At 37.1% G+C, this 18001-nt stretch overlaps 1 protein-coding gene across 2 annotated transcripts; it reads right to left on the bottom strand.

The window, feature by feature from the left end:
* Positions 1-1963: 1963 nt before the first annotated feature.
* Positions 1964-17809, bottom strand: LOC125235392 (UDP-glycosyltransferase UGT5-like). Of its 2 annotated transcripts, none has more exons than XM_048141942.1 (4): positions 16964-17809; positions 3504-3726; positions 2683-2899; positions 1964-2245 (listed from the first exon to the last, which is right to left on the bottom strand). In XM_048141942.1, exons 1-4 carry the CDS (start codon positions 17777-17779, stop codon positions 1969-1971), a joined length of 1533 nt encoding a protein of 510 aa, XP_047997899.1. In that variant the 5' UTR covers positions 17780-17809; the 3' UTR covers positions 1964-1968. The 2 variants fall into 2 exon arrangements, with proteins under 2 accessions (XP_047997899.1, XP_047997900.1); XM_048141943.1 differs by lacking the exon at positions 16964-17809 and adding an exon at positions 6940-7810.
* Between the last annotated feature and the right edge of the window lie 192 nt (positions 17810-18001).

The following is an 18001-nucleotide window of genomic DNA, read 5'->3' as shown; positions in this document are numbered from 1 at the left end:
TACTAGTAACGAACTTTCTAATGTGTGTTTTGCATGATGCTGATAGATGTATTTCCACTCTGAGAGCATTACCTATGTACATTTTATCGAAGTGTTTCGTCGTCTTCAATTTTAAGTAAGTAAGTAAGTAAGTAAATATTCTTTATTGCACCATTTTACATGTTTTATCACTTATCTACCTGAAAAAAGTCATCGTATAATATTACGTCTCTATTACGTCATATAATAATGTTAGTTCTTTTCATAGCTGGACATTACCTCGTTAATCCATTAATCGTTAATTAACGAAGTTAACATTTTGGTTAACGGATTAACTTTTAAGTTAACTTTAAAAAATGTTAACGGATTCGTTAACTTCCGTTAAATTTCTTCGAGTCCGTTAATCGTTAACACTTTCGAAACCGGGCTCTACGTGGCGCTACGACATTTTCGCTACATACGGGGAAACCCATGTAATCGGCTACGCTTCTACGAGCCGACAGTCGGGTTCTTGTTAGCGAAAGTGTTAATCAGTTCCGCACGCGTCGAGTAACACTTGCTCTGACCGCTACTGTAAAAGCCCGGAGTACGGCGAAACCTAGGATTTTCCCGAAAATTCACAGTCTACATATCAATTGGTGCCTTTGGATCACTTGTTCGAGACCTGCTAAAGTTTATTAGTCCTACTGCACCCATCACTAACTGGGAAATAGAATTTAAATCATGAGGCACGACGCATGGCAAATAAATCGCGTAACCGATGCATCAAGCCAGAGTTCGGCGGGCAACGCTATCTACAAAGTTACCGTGGATCACAACTTTGATTAGAGGTGTCTCAATCCGAGGAACCTACGCACCATGACTACGACCGCATGAATGACCCAACGGGTTCAAGGTAAAACCTAAGACTTACCGAACCAACGTCGGTATAAGTCCAAAGAGAACAATATTTATTAATATTTCGCTATTACCATTGGCAGCTGGGATTTACAGTAACATAATAAACTTAATATTGTCTTCGGTTACCGCGATAGTTACTCATGAAATAAAACTATGCATACTACATTTTAATTTTTCCTCAGTCTCCCGTTGACCACGAACGCTGTAAAGAGTTCGAAACGTCGGGATGTATTTTAAATTCATTATACGCGATTTAATCCGTTTCCATAGTTTTATTTCATAATAAACTTATTAAAAATTAATAGTTGATAACTGATGCAACTAGCTACAGTGAAATTATTTTTTATCATGATTAACGGATTATCGATTAACTTTAACTTCCGTTAACTTTGTAGAAATGTATCGCTTTAACGATTAACGAAGTATAGTAACGGATTAGCGATTATCGAAGTTAACTATTTGATTAACGGTGCCCAGCTATGGTTATTTTTCACTTGATTGCACGACACTGACTTGAATTTAGTGTAACGTCGATTCGTGTAAGCAGTCAATCTGGAACCGGGAGAGAATTAGAACGACCAAGGCTTAAGACGATACAGGAAGGGTCAATTCTCCATACAAATGCTCTCGACTATTTCCTCCCTGGTTTTTGAAGATAGAGTACTGATTTTTTCAACACAGATTATTATTATTTTTATCTGTGTCGAGCCAATCAAAAATTTCCAAAAACGGCCTTAATGGTTATGGCGCAAAAAAAGATCTGGTATTCAAAATAATCTGGTAACAATTAGCCAAAAAACAAAACGGTCCGAAATAGATAATTTAATTTTTATTCAGATTCTCAAATTTCGCTACGATTGATTAAGTTTTGAAGGAGGAAACAGTCGAGAGCGGAACCTCGATTTTAAAGATTTTTTCGCAATATCTTTTAACCGAGTTGTTGTGAATGGACAATTTTTCTTCGATAAATCTAGTTAATAACACTAGTATATTTAACTAAACTTCCCAAATTGAAAGGGTGCTCCTTTCCATTTTAGCATTTTTGCTCCTGTAGCGTCTTAATGAATGAAAAAAAAAACTTGAAATATATTAAGCTTTCTTAGATTTCTTAATTAGCTTATTCGATTGAGTTTTTCTTAAAGAAAACAAACGTTTTACAACATAAATTAGAGCATAAAATATAAATGTAAATATAGCTAAAACGTCTAGGTTGAAGTATTTGTAAAGAGGTAGATCGGCCGCGGGCGAGCGGAAGTTGAAATCCTTGTTTCTGACCGCGTATTCTATCCAGTAGATAGCAGAGTCCATTGCAGACATGGGGCGGTCGTGCCACGCTTCCGAAATTCGTTTCACTTTACGCCTGAATCTGAAATGTGAAATAAGTAATTATTATTCAGCCCAAGGCGCTGGTCAAGCCGACATACATAGAATATATTAAATTAAAATGTCATCCAGAAAGTATTCGCTAAGTCCAAGACTGGTGCTACACTAACTTTGTAATCTGATTATTTTATGTTGAATATTAATGTAGTCTAACGAGTTCCAAAAGCCATGATGTAATAAGAGGTACCTATTTATGTATGTGTGCAAGTCAGCGCCACTCTTTCACGCACGTTACCAATCGTTAAATGGGTTATTATGTTTTCACTTCCCTCGCTTGCACAAATTAACATTATGTTACAAAGCATTTGTTTCTGTTGCATTGCAAAGTTACACCATAAGATGTCAATTATTGACATATATTATATCTTCCATAACGCATCATTAGTCTAATACCCTATACATCGATGATATCGTACTTACTCTGGATCCAAAATGATTTTGAGTTTGCTAAGCAGTTCTTCCTTAGTCAGGGTTGTAATGTCAATCCGAAGGCCCAGGCCGCTTTCTTCAACAGCCGCTGCGTTTGAGGGCTGGTCCCCGAAGATGGGCATGCCCAACACGGGCACGCCGTGGTGGATGGCTTCTGTTGTGCCCAACAGGCCACAGTGGGAGTAGAACGCTTTCACATTCGGGTGGGCTAAATAAGAAGGATAAAATTAGAATGAATTTGATCGATCGCTACAGCAACGCCAGCTAGCAGGAACATGGGCGAACTTAATCTTAGAAAATGGTTTCCATACATATTTCAAACTTCCATTCCGTTACCGCCATACAAAATGTATAAAAAAATGGTACTTAACGGAATGGAAAATAAACCTTGGGACACGTTTTTTTCTCCTAATAGGATTGAAAGAGCTCGCGATTCTGAGTGCAAACCACATAAAAATTCCAAATCCAAAAAAAAGTGGGTGGGACAACTTTGAAAAAAAGGGCTAATCCAACCCATAATTTAGTTTTTAATCAGAGAATGACTTTTAAAATATTTCTGTTTCCATCTGCCCATACCTACCATAATAGGTACGTATGTATAGGTATGTCTGATGTGATTAATTAGTTGGATAAAGGTGCTGTTCTCCTGCTGACCTGCCGGCCTAATCGCGCAGAGGAGATATGACAATAGGGGAGCAGCGATAGGGAGAGCTACGATTTATAAGCTTACAAAATATGAGTGTTTGTGACGTTGACTAAGTACCCTGTCCCTCCTTTAGGATTTCTCCGATTTCCGGAGCACGTTTACATACCCAAAATGTCGTTCTGTGGCAGCCAGTTAGACACGTAAATATTTTTCGGGTTTCCAGGCAGGTCCGATTCCTCCCACTTGAACACGACCCTTTGCGGCAGCTGGGACACGGCGCCGATTATGGCCTCCAGCTTGTCGCGAGGAGTGGAAGTCGCGCGCAGCATCGAGCCGAAGCTGATGTACAGCACGCCGTGCTCCGCCTCTTCAATGAACTTCTTGAGCTCCTGGAATGTTTGTGTCCTGGTTATCATTTGGGCCATTTTTTTTTTTCAAAGTTGTCCACCCCAATTTTTTTTTATTTGGAAATTTTTATGTGGTTTTCACTCAGAATTGCGAGCTCTTTCAATCCTAATAGGAGAAAAAAAGTGTCCCAAGATTTTTCCCGTTCCGTTATCATTTTTTATACATATTGTATGGCGGTAACGGAATGGAAGGTTGGTTTGAAAAATGTATGGAAATCTTGGGACATTTTTTTGCCCTGTCAGGATCGAAAGACCTCGCGATTCTGAATATGAATCGCTTAAAAAATACCCATGTTACAAAAAAAAGTGGACAACTTTGAAAAAATGGCCCATTTACTATAAGTATGAATGACGAATGAAGAATGAATGATCTTAGCAGAATGAAACGAATTTAAGAACAAATTAAAAAACGAAACGGGTCAATTTAAGGTGAAACAAACAAATTCCACAATAATAAAATTATTATTAGAGCGGTTACGCACTACATCCGATCCGAATTCGTGAAAAAATAATCCATCACAGGCGCAGAACTATTAGTACACACACACCGAACTACATCCGAAGAAAGCCAGAAATCGGATGATGGAGATCGGATTCAGATCGGACGTAGTGCGAAACCGCTCTTAGCGTCCATCAAACTACTTGTATAGCCGAGGCCTTGACGGTTTGTTACAACCATTGAAGCATGACGTCTATCGGAATTAGGACACATAACAATTCAAACATAAGACGTTTAATTTAATAGACTGTACCTATAATAATTTCTACTGAAACATACTTCTTTGGCCGGCATTTTGTCACGGCTCATTATAGCGCTACGCTTTAGCAAGTAATACCTACTAGGATTTGGCGTAGAAACTAAGTTTTTACGGAATCTAATTATGATTTAGCACCATAAATATCGAATTAATTGTTGATTTGAATTAGTTTGGTATTTGACAGTTAGTGTTTTCCACCTTAGTTAAATAGTGAAAAATATTGTATTTAGGTAGGTAGTGCATGAGTATTATGACTCCGAGTGCGGTGAGAAAATTAGTTTGACCTTGAAACTGAAAACGCTCAAGATTTAAACGCTCACCTCTCACCTCTCCTCTCAAGATTACAGTTTTTTCGGCCATCAATATTAATCACAAGTGATTAAACAAGTTTTCTGATTTCTGTTAGCCAAAGTCTTCGTTAGTGCCGACCATGTAGTGAAGTTTAGTATAGGTATTCAAAAATTCAAAGCAATTTAGATAACATTGAGCCGAATAAGATATTAAGATACTGGCATGATTGATGCGTTTTTCATAGTCTAACCATCGTATAAGGATAAAATACAAACTTGTACAAGTTTATTATATTGTACTTGTATAAGCTTGTGCTTACCTAAGTAAGTGCGGACCAATATTATTTTAAATTACAGACCTAATGTGTTCTCTAATCAGAACTAGAAGTTAGAAGGGCTAACTTATAATTTGCTGCCGCTGGCGATTTAAGTTGATCTATAGAACAACCGTTTAAAATCATTAGAATCAAAGATTGTACTTAATGTAGTCGTTTGATTGTGTAGTACCTACCTACGTTTCGTCAGCACAGGCAGAAGTCAAGCAAAGTTCATTCATTACCACCACAAGTTCACGTTCACAGCCATAAAGTATATACCAATTATGAAGTCGATTTTAGTTTAAATTACTGTCAGTGGGACTTGAATTATGTCTAACCTTAAATTATGTCTATCTTGACAAGTAACATATTTCGTAATAAGTAATATTTTTTTATAAGATTATCATAATCCGAGAAGTAGCCAAGGGTATTAGCCGCAGTGAAAATCTTTGACGCTAATTGGCGATCGAAATGCAGTCTGGCTCTGTCGCGGCGTCACAGAAGAGCGATAGGGAGCTACGATACGCTTACGAAGCGTAAACAATTGTGTTTTGTAACCTTAGCTACGTACACTAGTATAATTCCAATCCAAGTTGGAGGGTTCAAAATTGACGAAGAAGGAACAGGAAGTGCTCGAAATCTTCGCTTGGTTCACCTTGGAAAAAAGTGGACTAGCCAAAGTGACAATTGTTCACACTCAGTGGCGAACCAAAACCGAAGAGCGACAATTACGACGCGTTATAAAGCAAACGATTTGCATTTTTTTTTACGGACTACCCTGTGTATCCTGGTTGTAGGTACATACATATACCTATACACCCTGTTTTTATTGAATTCCGTTAACTTTATGGGAATCTTCTTTAGATCAAATACAATCAATTTCTCTAAGAAACTAGCGTCACAACTCTTACTTATTTACTTTATTAAAAAAATAAAGATAATTACTGAAAACGTGTTACAGCCTTTACCAATTCCTAATGTTATTTTTTTTGACATGTGCCGTCAATCACTTGACTGTTACTTGAATGTTATTCTTAAGGGTCTCTCACACTAATAAATTCATTTATTATGTATGAAAACGATGAAAAATATTTTTGTGCGAATTTAACTAAAAGTGATATACAGGGTGGTTCCTGATAATGCACCTAGCTACGTGTCGAATTTAACGGAAACCAAAAAAAAACACGGTGTATAATTAATTATAAATAATATTCATCAGTTAACGAATAGGTATTTATACTGTAACACTGATTCAAAATTTACACGATTTTTACACATATTTCAAATTGCAAACGGGACTTAATTAGGTTTTGTATGCGTACATGCTATGTTTTTAACAGACCTCCGATGTTTCAAGGACCCCGGACCCGGAGTCGAGATCACAAGCCATGGATCGGAACGTCGGAGGTCAGTGTTAAAAACATAATAAATACGCGATTAAGTCCCGTTTACAGTTTTAAATAGGTATTTACGGTGTTTGATCTTTTAGATAATTTGCAATGCAAGCACACATGGTCGCAACGCGTGTGGCGTACTTAACTACTTAACTAATATATCTATCGGAGTTGCTCCATAGATCTGATTTATTTTCCACAGATTTTGATCCTTGTTTGCTTTCTACACAGAGTTGATTTTCATACGTTCATTTACTTTAGACAGGATTTAATCCTAGAGTTTCATTTAATGCGAGTCACAAAGATCTAATAAGATCAAGGCTAAGCTATGCATTCATCGTTCAATTCACTTGTGCTGTTAAGCAATGCTCTCTTAATTTATTAATCTAAAGTTTCTTGAGGTGCAGATATAATATAAGTAGGCAAATACACTTACGCCCGACAGTGGTCTTGGTGCGACAACGTGATAACCTCCAACCTCCTTGACATTTTCTGGAATTACTGACGATCCAAACAAAATTGGGTTCTTATACGTAAGATAGAACTTCATTTGTCGTCCCAACTCTTCCAAAGGAGGCACGTTATCAAAATATTGCGCTAAAGTTTTCTGATCGGTTCTTTGAGCGTACCAGCTGTATAGAGAATTGAAGTAAGTGTTAAAAATGAAAGCCTCAATGCGTTGGTACAGTGTAGGTTTTGTTCCGCCTCCGAAATACAAACACGGAACATATGATGGGTTCCTTGGTATGCCAAAGCGGTCGTAGTGCCAGGTCATCGGAGTATGCGACGTCAGACCCACCACAGGTGCTCCGAGCTCATGCGCCAATCCCAGCGCGCAGTCACTTTGGAACTGCTCCACTAATATAACATCAAACTTTGTTTTTGATTTCCATAAGTTTTGCACTTCTTTATTTTCCAACAACATTTTGCAATTATCCGTACCACTGGTAACCAAAAATATACCCATACCTAATACACTCAAGTACGACTTTTCAATAGGAAACACGTCTTCTAAAATTTTCACTGAGCCGGCTAGTGAGATGTCCGTAAAGTTTTTGACTGTCTGTTTCTGAGGAAAATAAGATATGGAGGTGACATCGTGTCCCCTTTTTGCCAGTTCGAGCAACAACGGTTCAAAAACGAAATAATGACTTTTTCCTTGATACGGGAACACTGCTAAAATGTTTAAAGAATTTACATCACTGAACTGTTAAACTGCACACTGCAACTACAAACAATAAATTTAGTATTGTTTTCATTTTGTTAGCGGCTTGTGCCGTGGCAGGAGACGGACTGAGCGACGGCAAGCACGAAATCTATTTAAAGTGTACAATCACTGTGTGTACAAATAATATGATAGGTATGTATCATTTTACAGTCCATTAATATGACCTTTTCCATCTGTTGTTAACTGAAGTGTCTGATAATAAAACCATGATAAGTACCTAAATGATAATTTATATTTGCACATTATTTTAACTAAGTGCATTAAATAAAATGCATTAGCCATTAAATCTAATATTTTGGCCACTACAGTTAAATCAGCGTTGAAGTTCTTAAATAATTCTTCACCTATTAGAAAATGAATATTATACGATTCAAAACAACAGAAGATTTTGCATAATTTTCGTAAGTAGTTGTTTAAACTGTCAGGTAAACCACATCCTAAACTTTGTCCCTATTCACCCCAGTCACCTTTTTTCACCCCAGATGACTATGTAGTATAATATAACCTACAGAATTACGTTTTTTTCATTTAATATTTTAAATTTGCTAGTTACAAATACATATATAACTCCATCTACGACGTGCCTTGTGTACAGACACAGAGCCGTCATATTTTGTGCATTTTTAGTTGACATTGTCATCAGTGACATTTGGCTCTTGACAACTAATTATTTAAAGATATTGGTTTAGTTAACTCAAGCAGACTCAGAAATAATGACGCATTTTGTCAACAAAGATACATATCGTGTATTTCGACCACAATTTCGACTCTGCTAATGTAAATCGAAATGGCGTCTCGGTCAAACGACCGACTATGATGCAGAAGATCGTGGGTTCGAGTCCGAAGTTTTTTTTAATCATTTGAACTTTTATGGATTTATTAAGTATTTTTTTTTTTTTTTAATGGAATATTTGACTATTACTATATTGCTTTCCTATTTTTTATTTTCATACAAAAATACAATACAATCCTTTATTATGCCTTTGTTGATAAAATAAAATATTACACGTCTGGTATAATACATTATACATAGGTCATAGTGTGGGCATAGTATTAGTAATGTGCTGTACTCCTTGCATTTACTGAGCTGGTTGACCTATGTTGTTGTTGTGTGAATGTTTTTCTTCAACAACTAAATGGTTATATACAAGAATATGGGTAACTTTTGCACATTGTAATTTTTCCTCAGTCACCCGTTGACCACGAACGCTGTAAAGTGTTCGAAACGTCGGGATGAATTTTAAACTCATTATACGCGATTTAATCCGTTTTCATAGTTTTTATTTCATGAGTAACTATCGCGGTAACTGAAGACAATATTAACTAAATGGTTACAAATAATAATTATCATCAAATTATCATCAACATAATCTGGACCAGGCAGGCAATTAATATAGTCGCGCGATAAGTGATAAAACATCTGGCCGTCCCTATAATCGCACTTACTAATAGTGCGACAGGGACGGCCTGATATTTTATCGTCTATCGCGCGACCATGCTACCCGATCTGTACTAACTTTTTCCCGCGGCTTCGCTTGCGTTAGAAAGAGACAAAAGTAGCATATGTCACTCTCCATCCCTTCAACTTAATCCCCTTAAATAATCACGTCAATTCGTCGCTCCAGTTTTGCTGTGAAAGACGGACAAACAAACAGACACATACCCTTTCCCATTTGTAATATTAGTATGGATTTGACATTATTATTTATATTTAAATAATTATATATGTAGGTATAGCCTAATTTCGTCGGTAACAGCGTGTTATGTAATGGCGTCGTTGATGGTGATCAGTCGCCTGTCACGCCGTGAAACTGCGTTCGAAATAGTTCGAATCCCAGGATATACCCAGGATTCTATAAACTTTTTGTATTTTTTTGGATATAAGTTTCGTATTTTTTATTGACCGAGCAAGAATAGAGAGCCGAAGGTATCAATTTTATCTTAGAGAAACTCTTGATTTTTTTATTGTCATTTTCATTTTCTATTTGTTAAGTTGAGATATAAAACACAACTTTTAATACCCTCGCTGAATATAATATTTTCTCGAAATTACTCCTTAGATAAAAAAGTCCACTTGAGTTTTTAAAGCATTACGTTACTCAGTTAACTATTGCATTTTCATTTACTAATTTAAGATTTCAAAAGCGATTTGAATACCCTTGCTCCATCGAAAATAAACAATTAGAAAAAAAAAACTAAAATCTATCTATACTTTTTGGATTTTTTAAAAAATATCAGATTAGGATAATTATGTTAGAAATTCTGAGTTCGACGAACCCAAAAACTATTACCATGTAAGAGAATAGGTTTTTAATCTCTTTTGTGGAAAACGCTCAATACATATACATTTATGTATAAATAATAAAACAAAAAATAGTGTCTCATAGTGTTGTGTTCCTGCCGGTGAGTAAGGCTGCCAGAGCTCAACGAGGGTGCGGGGTGCTGACGACGGGAGGACTTACGGAACTAATTTGTTCCGTCTATTGTCCTATGAGTCGTCGGCAACCCAAACCCTCCTTTGAACTTGTACACTCCTTTTTGCTGTGCACACACAGCAAAGGGGAGTGTACAAGTTTCTAATGGGGCGGCAACGCGCATGCGACACTCTTTGAGTTGCAGGCGTCCATAGGTTACGGTGACCGCTTTCCATCAGGCGGACCGTATGCTTGTTCGCCACCGACGTAGTATTAAATATTTTTTAAGAAAAAAAACCGCCTTCCTTTGGGGTTCTGGTAATAAATACTTTCAAATGTTGGATTATGTTGTCAATTCGTCTGTATATTTTTTAATGTTTGTTATTCGATATCTCCGTCATTTCTGAACCAATTTTGAAATCTGGATGATTCTGAAGTACTTACAGATGAGAATGATTATCAGATCGGAACTCTAACCAGAGGCGGCTCACTCTTCATCAGCTGTTCCACTGCACCAAATGTCACTGTTCTGGACGTAAGTGCATGCTGTTCTTATAAAAATACCAAAGTCACTATAAGTGTGCCGTTCAGATTTGAGGAGTTCCATTTTGACCATCATCAGGAGTTCCACTGCACCAAATGTCACTGTTCCGTACGTAAATGCACGCTGTTCCTTTAAAAACACAAAAATCACCATATTTATGCCTTTCAGATTTGAGGAGTTCCCTCGATTTCTCCAGGATCCCATCATCAGAACTGGGTTCTGAGAAAAATGGGACCAATCTGTATGCATATACATTCAATAAAAAAAAAATCTAAATCGGTCCAGTAACGACGGAGATATCGAGGAACAAACATTAAACAAAAATAAAAAATACAGACGAATTGATAACCCCTTCCTTTGAGATTTAGAAGGCGGTTAAAAAAAAAACCGGCCAAGTGCGAGTCGGACTCGCCCACCGAGGGTTCCGTACAAACTTTCAATGGTTAAAATAATCATACTACTCATACTCATACTTCATTTATTCATTCAACGCCATTTTACACGTCAAGATTTGATTAAAAAAAATAATATTCATACAACAATAATACTTAGAGAATAAATAGACAGAAGATTGAAATTACAAAAAGTTCACATAAAAAATGCACAAAAATATTTTTCTAATTAGGTACTAAAAATATTGTCATAAGTGTAAAACGGGTGATCGACCAGCCAATTTTTTAAGCGATAGGTACTTAAAGTTCGATACACTAGGCGCTTCAACCACATATTGCGGCAATTTATTATAGACGGCAGGGTCCATCACATGTGTTAATTTGACCGTAAATTGGATTTCGCCAATTTACGGTCGATACCTACTATAGCCTGTCAACCAAAGTTTGGCAGTAGCAATGTACATCGAACTAAAGTATGGTATCCCTATAAAACGAACAAAAACCAGCAATGTACGTCGAACAGCCACAGATATTTTTTTTTCAAGGGGCTCATTGGTCCTGCAGCATTGGAATGCCTCCCTAATAAAAAAAGCATATGAAACGCGTATACTCATCCTTTACTTCCTTACGAATTAGATAATGTATTAAAAAGGGACGGATATATGCTATTTATTTCTCTTTTTCGTAGGGTGGAGGTTTCCACAGATAAGATACAAATGATACGCGAATATCCACCGATTTTCAAAACTAGTGTTGCTAGCCCGCGATTTTTCAAATTTGCCGCCTTTTTCTAGTGACAAGATTTGGTTGACGGTCTATAACTTTCCGGCATTTCGAATGTTGTACTTGGAACACATGTTGTTAGTTTTGTCACAGAATATATGTATAATAGTACAAGTACAGAAGGCTCACTCCTTTGATGTTCACAAAATGACGCCATTCTAAATTCTTACCTACATTAACAAACGGACCGCACGCGAGCAGCCAACATTGAATTTTTCCCCTCACTAGCTCGGAAACACGTGTTTTGTCCTTTAATACCAGCGGGTAAAAACGCATTTTATCCACTAGTGCTTTAAAATTGATAAAAGTAGGTGAATCTAGTAATAAAGATCATTTACCACCTTTGGAACTACTGGAAGCAGTGATAAACGCATTTTTTGCGTTGTAGTTTCCTCGCTACAGTGAGGGGAAAAGTTTTGTGTTAAAAAACTCGCAAGTTCAGAATTCTATAAATAACTCGCAAGTTCATGATTCTATAAATAACTATTATACAAATAACTATTATTGCACCGCGCGAAGGTCGTCGCCAATGAATGGGCCGCGAATTCGCGACCGCTGACATGTACTTGTAGCGCGGCGATAGAATCGCGGAGTGAGCCGCCCCTGGTTTTGTATGCTGCCAAGTTCTCTCTTACATAAATGGCTACCTGCATGATAACTATTGCAGGCAGTGTAATGAGTGTAAGGATTCTTATTTTTTAAAGAGTTCTTTGGCCGGAGTGTCTACTGTCTACAGGTACCTGAGCAACGGTCCTGACAGCTCGTTTCTGAAAGCGAAAGACCCTCTCCCATTCAGCACAACGTCCCCAGAGCTCCGCACCGTACCTACTGCATTAATGAATGGACAGTGGCGAAATAGCATGTCCGGGCTACTTCTGGAGCCACAGACTTTGCAACTCGACCTAAGGCAAAGCACGCACTGCCCCGACTACCACACGGTTTATCTACTTGCTGGTCCCATTTTAAGCCCTGATCAATATTTAAACCTAGGAAAGTAGTCGTGGATGCCTGTTCAAGTATTTTCCCATTAATTATGAACTATCAACGGCGTGGTCATGCGGCCCGAAAGATTAAAATGCACAAAGTGAGTTTTTTGAGATTTAAAGCTAAGCCATTCCATGGGAACCATTGAGACAGCTGAGTTGTCGTTTCATTCAAGGCTCGCTGAAGACTTTCAGACGTTGGTGCAGTAACTATGGCAGCAACATCATCGGCGTACATTAAAATGTTGGCAGCCTGTATCGCAACCGGTAGGTCGTTGAGGAGAAGTGAAAAAAGTATGTTAGATACTGACGATTCTTGCGCTACGACCATATTAGTTGCCTCTGAGGGATCTGATCTTATTTTTTCACTATCCCCTACCACAATTGGTACTCATATAAGACTTGTCTAGAAGCACAGTATAATAAAGAGTACTATCGTACAGTATGGCCACCCCTACTCCCCACTGAAAGTGCCGCCAACCCCCTCTCGGTTACCTCACAGTTACCGCCTTATAGACCACGAACAGTCGACCTGTCATATAAAATTTCACTCATACAAGCATATTAGTACGTTCACCTACACGATCTAAGACTGTGTGCTAGGAATGCGCCTCTTTCAAATATTTGATCCCCAGTGACCGAGGTGTGCTAAGAAGCAATGAAGATCGAGTATTATAGAGTTAGATTCAAAGTAAAATATGTAATCACAGTGCATAGACTGCCATCTCTCGACGTAGGCTTAAGACTTTTGAACTTCAGTTTTGACAATTTGGCCCATATTCTTAGCTTGATATGTTTTAAAATTTCGAATATTAATATTAGCGCCATCTAGCTGAGCCCTTCTTCTGTGTGGTACTGAGGTAAGTACGTTTTATTCTTAGACTTTATCTGTCTATACGGAGTTATATAAATAAATAGAATATTGTTTTTTTTTTGTCTGATGTTTACTGTTTTATGTGATATACCTATTGTTTTTATTTTTTAGTTTCACAATGCTTTGGTTTTACTGTTATGCTGTGTAACTTATTTGAATAATAAATAAATATATGTCTTTGACTAGAAGTATAGGTACTCTAATGAGTATTATTGTATTTAGCGCCGTCTCTCGGCAAAATTTACTAAGTAATTTACGCGACTTGAGACTTGTGCGAACCTTTAGGCATGGAAAGTCACATGAAAAGTTGTCGAAACAAATAATAGATGGCGCTGCATTTGAATTTCTTGACTGATAACTCTAATACTAAATTGAATATACTCTAAGGTAGAGCAGAGTCTAACTGGGGAATTACCTCCGCTTTACAAAAGACTGCAATCAAGTAGCGGTGAGTAAGGCAGCCAGAGCTCAACGAGGGTGCGGTATGCTGAGGACGGGAGGACCTACGGAAGTAATTAGGACAATAGATCCTTCCTCCTTCCTCCTTCCTTCCTTCCTCTTCCTTCCTTCGGTCTTTTGAGTCGTCGGCACCCAGACCGCTTCTAACTTCTTCTTCTTCCTTCCTTCTTCCCTTATAGGTTTGTACAAGTTTCTAATGAGTCGAATCGGCAACGCACATGTGCCACTCCTTGAGTGGCAGGCGTCCATATGTAACAGTGACCGCTTTCCATCAGGCGGACCGTATGCATGTTTGCCACCTACGTGGTACAAAAAAAAACTCTCGACGAATTCACCTTAAACATTAAAAACTAAATCAAAATCAATTGATTCGTTCGGGAGCTATGATGCCAGACAGACATGTCAAGCGTCAAACCTATTGTTATTATAACACTCCGTCGTTTTTGCGTTGGTGGTTAAAAACAAGAAACCTCCTTCAAAACTATAATAAAACACAACTTTCTATGAAAATCGGTCAAGTGCGAGTCGGATTTCGACATTTCCATACAAAAAGGTCATGAGCGCCTGACGACATGTGATTGCAACGTACACTAGATTTGTACTTTAAAGATTTTGCGTATATTTTGGAAACTATAAGAGATAGAGCAAATAGACTTCAGGTTTTGGTTGTCGGTGGCACAATTTTTTTGTTTTCGTATATATACACCATTTTTTGGACCTATTAGGGCAATATTATGGTCAGTGCAGTTCTAAACAGTCTTAAGCGCCTCTTTTTTAGTAGGAACTTAAGTCATTTTGGCAAATGATTAAAATTTTTAACAATTTCTAAACAGAAATGAATTTCTTTCTACCTGTCCATGGCGCTCACAAAATTTCAAAACATTTAGTAAGTACTTGCAGCGGCAGTGAGTGAAAATCTCAATTTGAGTTTTTTTCTCTTAAGTCCGACTTACGCTTGACTGTAGATTTCTAATAGGTTTTCCTGTAATCTACAGGTAGAGGGCTATTTCGTGTATTTTTTGCTAAGTAGTTTCGGAGATAAGGGGGGGGGGAATGGTAATTTTTTTCTTATTTTTTTAAATTACTTCTAAATTACCAAAATAAAAACTATAAAAAAAATATATTTGAGATGCTTATAAAATGCTCTTTCATTTGATATGTAGCACAATATAGTTCTAATAACTTTGATTTTTAATTTTCAATTTTACCCCCCAAAAGTGCCCCCTATGATTAAATTTCGTTTAATTTCATTTAATTATATTACATGTCCGTCTTTGGGCCACAGGTTTACATACGTGTGCCAAATTTCAAGTAAATCGGTCCAGTAGTTTCGGAGAAATCGGCTGTGACAGAGGGACAGACAGACACGCGAGTGATCCTATAAGGGTTCCGTTTTTCCTCTTTGAGGTACGGAACCCTAAAAAGAGAAAAAGTCCTGGATTCGAACCCAGTACTTCCATGCAAATCATGCGATGGCACGTATTTACCGCAAGGCTATTTAAACAAGCTGTCGCCGCGTGAAATTATCGACTAGAAGGGATACAAAAACACTGTTTGTATGTGTGAGTGGTACTTAAAAATGGGTGTGTAATTATTGGTATAACTTTTTTTGGTATCATTTGATATAACAACATTTGGTATATTTTTAAAGGATATAATTACTCATTTGACATAATCAATATTTGGTATAACAACAAAATGTCTACTTTTATTTTGTATAATCAATATTTCGTATAACACTTATTTATAATAATCGTTATATGGTATAACTATCTATTGATATACGACTAGTATAATATAACCAGCAAACAATATAAAACATTCCATGAATTAAGTTTATTCTTTTTTGAAGGGATCACAGTTCTAACCTAACCTAACCTACTTCTCTGATAGTAGTACATATGTTTAAGGGTCACAGTTCTAACCTAACCTAACCTATTTTTCTGGTAGCAGCGCCTTGTGTGTAGTGGTCACAGTTCTAACCTAACCTACTTTTCTGGTAAATGATGGATCTAATTTATTGTGCAATTTTTTTTTATTCTATCTGTGCTTTAGAAAGAATTTGTGTTATACAATTTATTTATTATTGGAAATAAGCATTATACTCAAAGTATGTTATAATAAATGTTATTCCTTCAGTAACATACAGAAAAGGTGCGGTGGCCTAGATGGCATTACTCCTTTGGGGTACGCTCAGCTAGATGGCGCTAATATTAATATTTGACATTTTAACACATATTAAGCTAAGAATATGGGTCAAATTGTCAAAACTGAGGTTCAAAAGTTTTAAGCCTGTGTCAAGGGATGGCAGTCTATGCAATGTGATTACACATTTTACTTCGACGGTAACTCTCTATAATACTCGATCCTCTTTGGCTAGTTATTTACCGCCCCGAGAAACATATAGGTAGGTACCCAGTTGTTTTCTGTAGCAGGAAGAATAAAGGCCGTTAGAAGCTGTTTTTTTCTTCTATAAATACTTACACTTAGTAGTACGATTGTGCAAAGTTTTGTTGAAAAATTCCCAGTGGTTCAGCCGGCAGAAAAAAAAGTCATCAAAGTATCACTTAGAGTGGTACTCCAGGTTATATGTACTCTTTAGTTAACCAAAATGAAATAAAGATGGTGTAATAAAATTAAATAATGTTCAGTCTTAAAATATACTTTTCAGAGTAATGAAAATTAAAACAACAAACATGTTATTTTTAAAACTCGATTAACGAATGTGGGGTAATTTAACTATAAATTATCTAAACTACAAAATAAATGGACGAAATACTTACACCTGATAACGGCCTTGGCGCCGCGACGTGATAACCGTTAATCTCTTTGACGTTTTCAGGAATCAACGAAGACCCAAATAGGACAGGGTTCTTGTATAAAAGTAAGAATTTCATATCTCTCGCCAAATCTTCCAATGGAGGCACATCTTCAAAATATTCAGCCAAAGTATTCTGATCTGTCTTTAGAATATATTTGTATAAAGTATTGAAGTAAGCGTTGAAAACGATTGCCTCTAGGCGTTGGTAAAGAGACGGTTTGGTTCCTCCATCAAAAAACATGAAGGGAACGTATGCTGGGTTGTAAGGCATGCCAACCCGGTCAAAATGCCAAGGCATGGGGGTGTGTGACGTTAGACCCACGACGGGCGCTCCGAGCTCATGCGCAAGTCCCAGGGAGCAATCACTTTGGAACTGCTCCACTAATATTACATCAAACTTTGCTCTTGATTTCCATAAATTCTGTACTTCTTCATTCCGCAACATTTCCCTACAATTATCTGTACCACTAGAAGCCAAAAACAAACCAATACTTATTACTGTTTTATACGATCTTTCAATAGGGAAGACATCTTCCAAAATTTTTACAGAACCGGCCAGGGAGATGTCGGTAAAATTTGCAACATTTTGTTTTAAAGGGAAGTACGAAATCGACGTGACATGGTGTCCCCTTTTTGCTAGTTCTATCAGTAATGGTTGAAACACGAAATAATGACTTTTTCCTTGATATGGATTCACTGCTAAAATTTTTAAAGAGCACACATCACTAATTTTAAACGTTACAAAAAATGTTAACAAATAAATCACTTTTATTTTCATTTTATTAGTGATCCCTATCGTGTGCCTCGATTCGTGGCAAAAGATTGACTGACGAGTAAATACATTAATAATAGGGTAACACATTATATCGGCGGTTAATGTGTGCATATTTTCTAGTTCGGCCCATCGGCCAATTTTTTGCTATCAAGTGATGAAGGTGAAAAAAAAAGTGCTTACTTTCCTTAAATTCTCAAGGCTGATTTTTATATATGTGTTAGAGCA

Source organism: Leguminivora glycinivorella, chromosome 17 (genome assembly GCF_023078275.1).
Source record: "Leguminivora glycinivorella isolate SPB_JAAS2020 chromosome 17, LegGlyc_1.1, whole genome shotgun sequence".
NCBI lineage: Eukaryota > Metazoa > Arthropoda > Insecta > Lepidoptera > Tortricidae > Leguminivora > Leguminivora glycinivorella.
The sequence above is the reverse complement of the archived record's forward strand: the minus strand, read 5'-3'. Positions and strand labels throughout refer to the sequence as shown.

Coding starts and splice junctions, on each gene's coding strand:
- LOC125235392 (XM_048141942.1), bottom strand. CDS start 17,779: ATGAAAATAAAAGTGATTTATTTGTTAACATTTTTTGTAACGTTTAAA. Junction 3,727..16,963: donor CGCCAAGGCCGTTATCAGGT/GTAAGTATTTCG, acceptor CAAACATTCCAG/GAGCTCAAGAAGTTCATTGA. Junction 2,246..2,682: donor AAAATCATTTTGGATCCAGA/GTAAGTACGATA, acceptor TTCACATTTCAG/ATTCAGGCGTAAAGTGAAAC.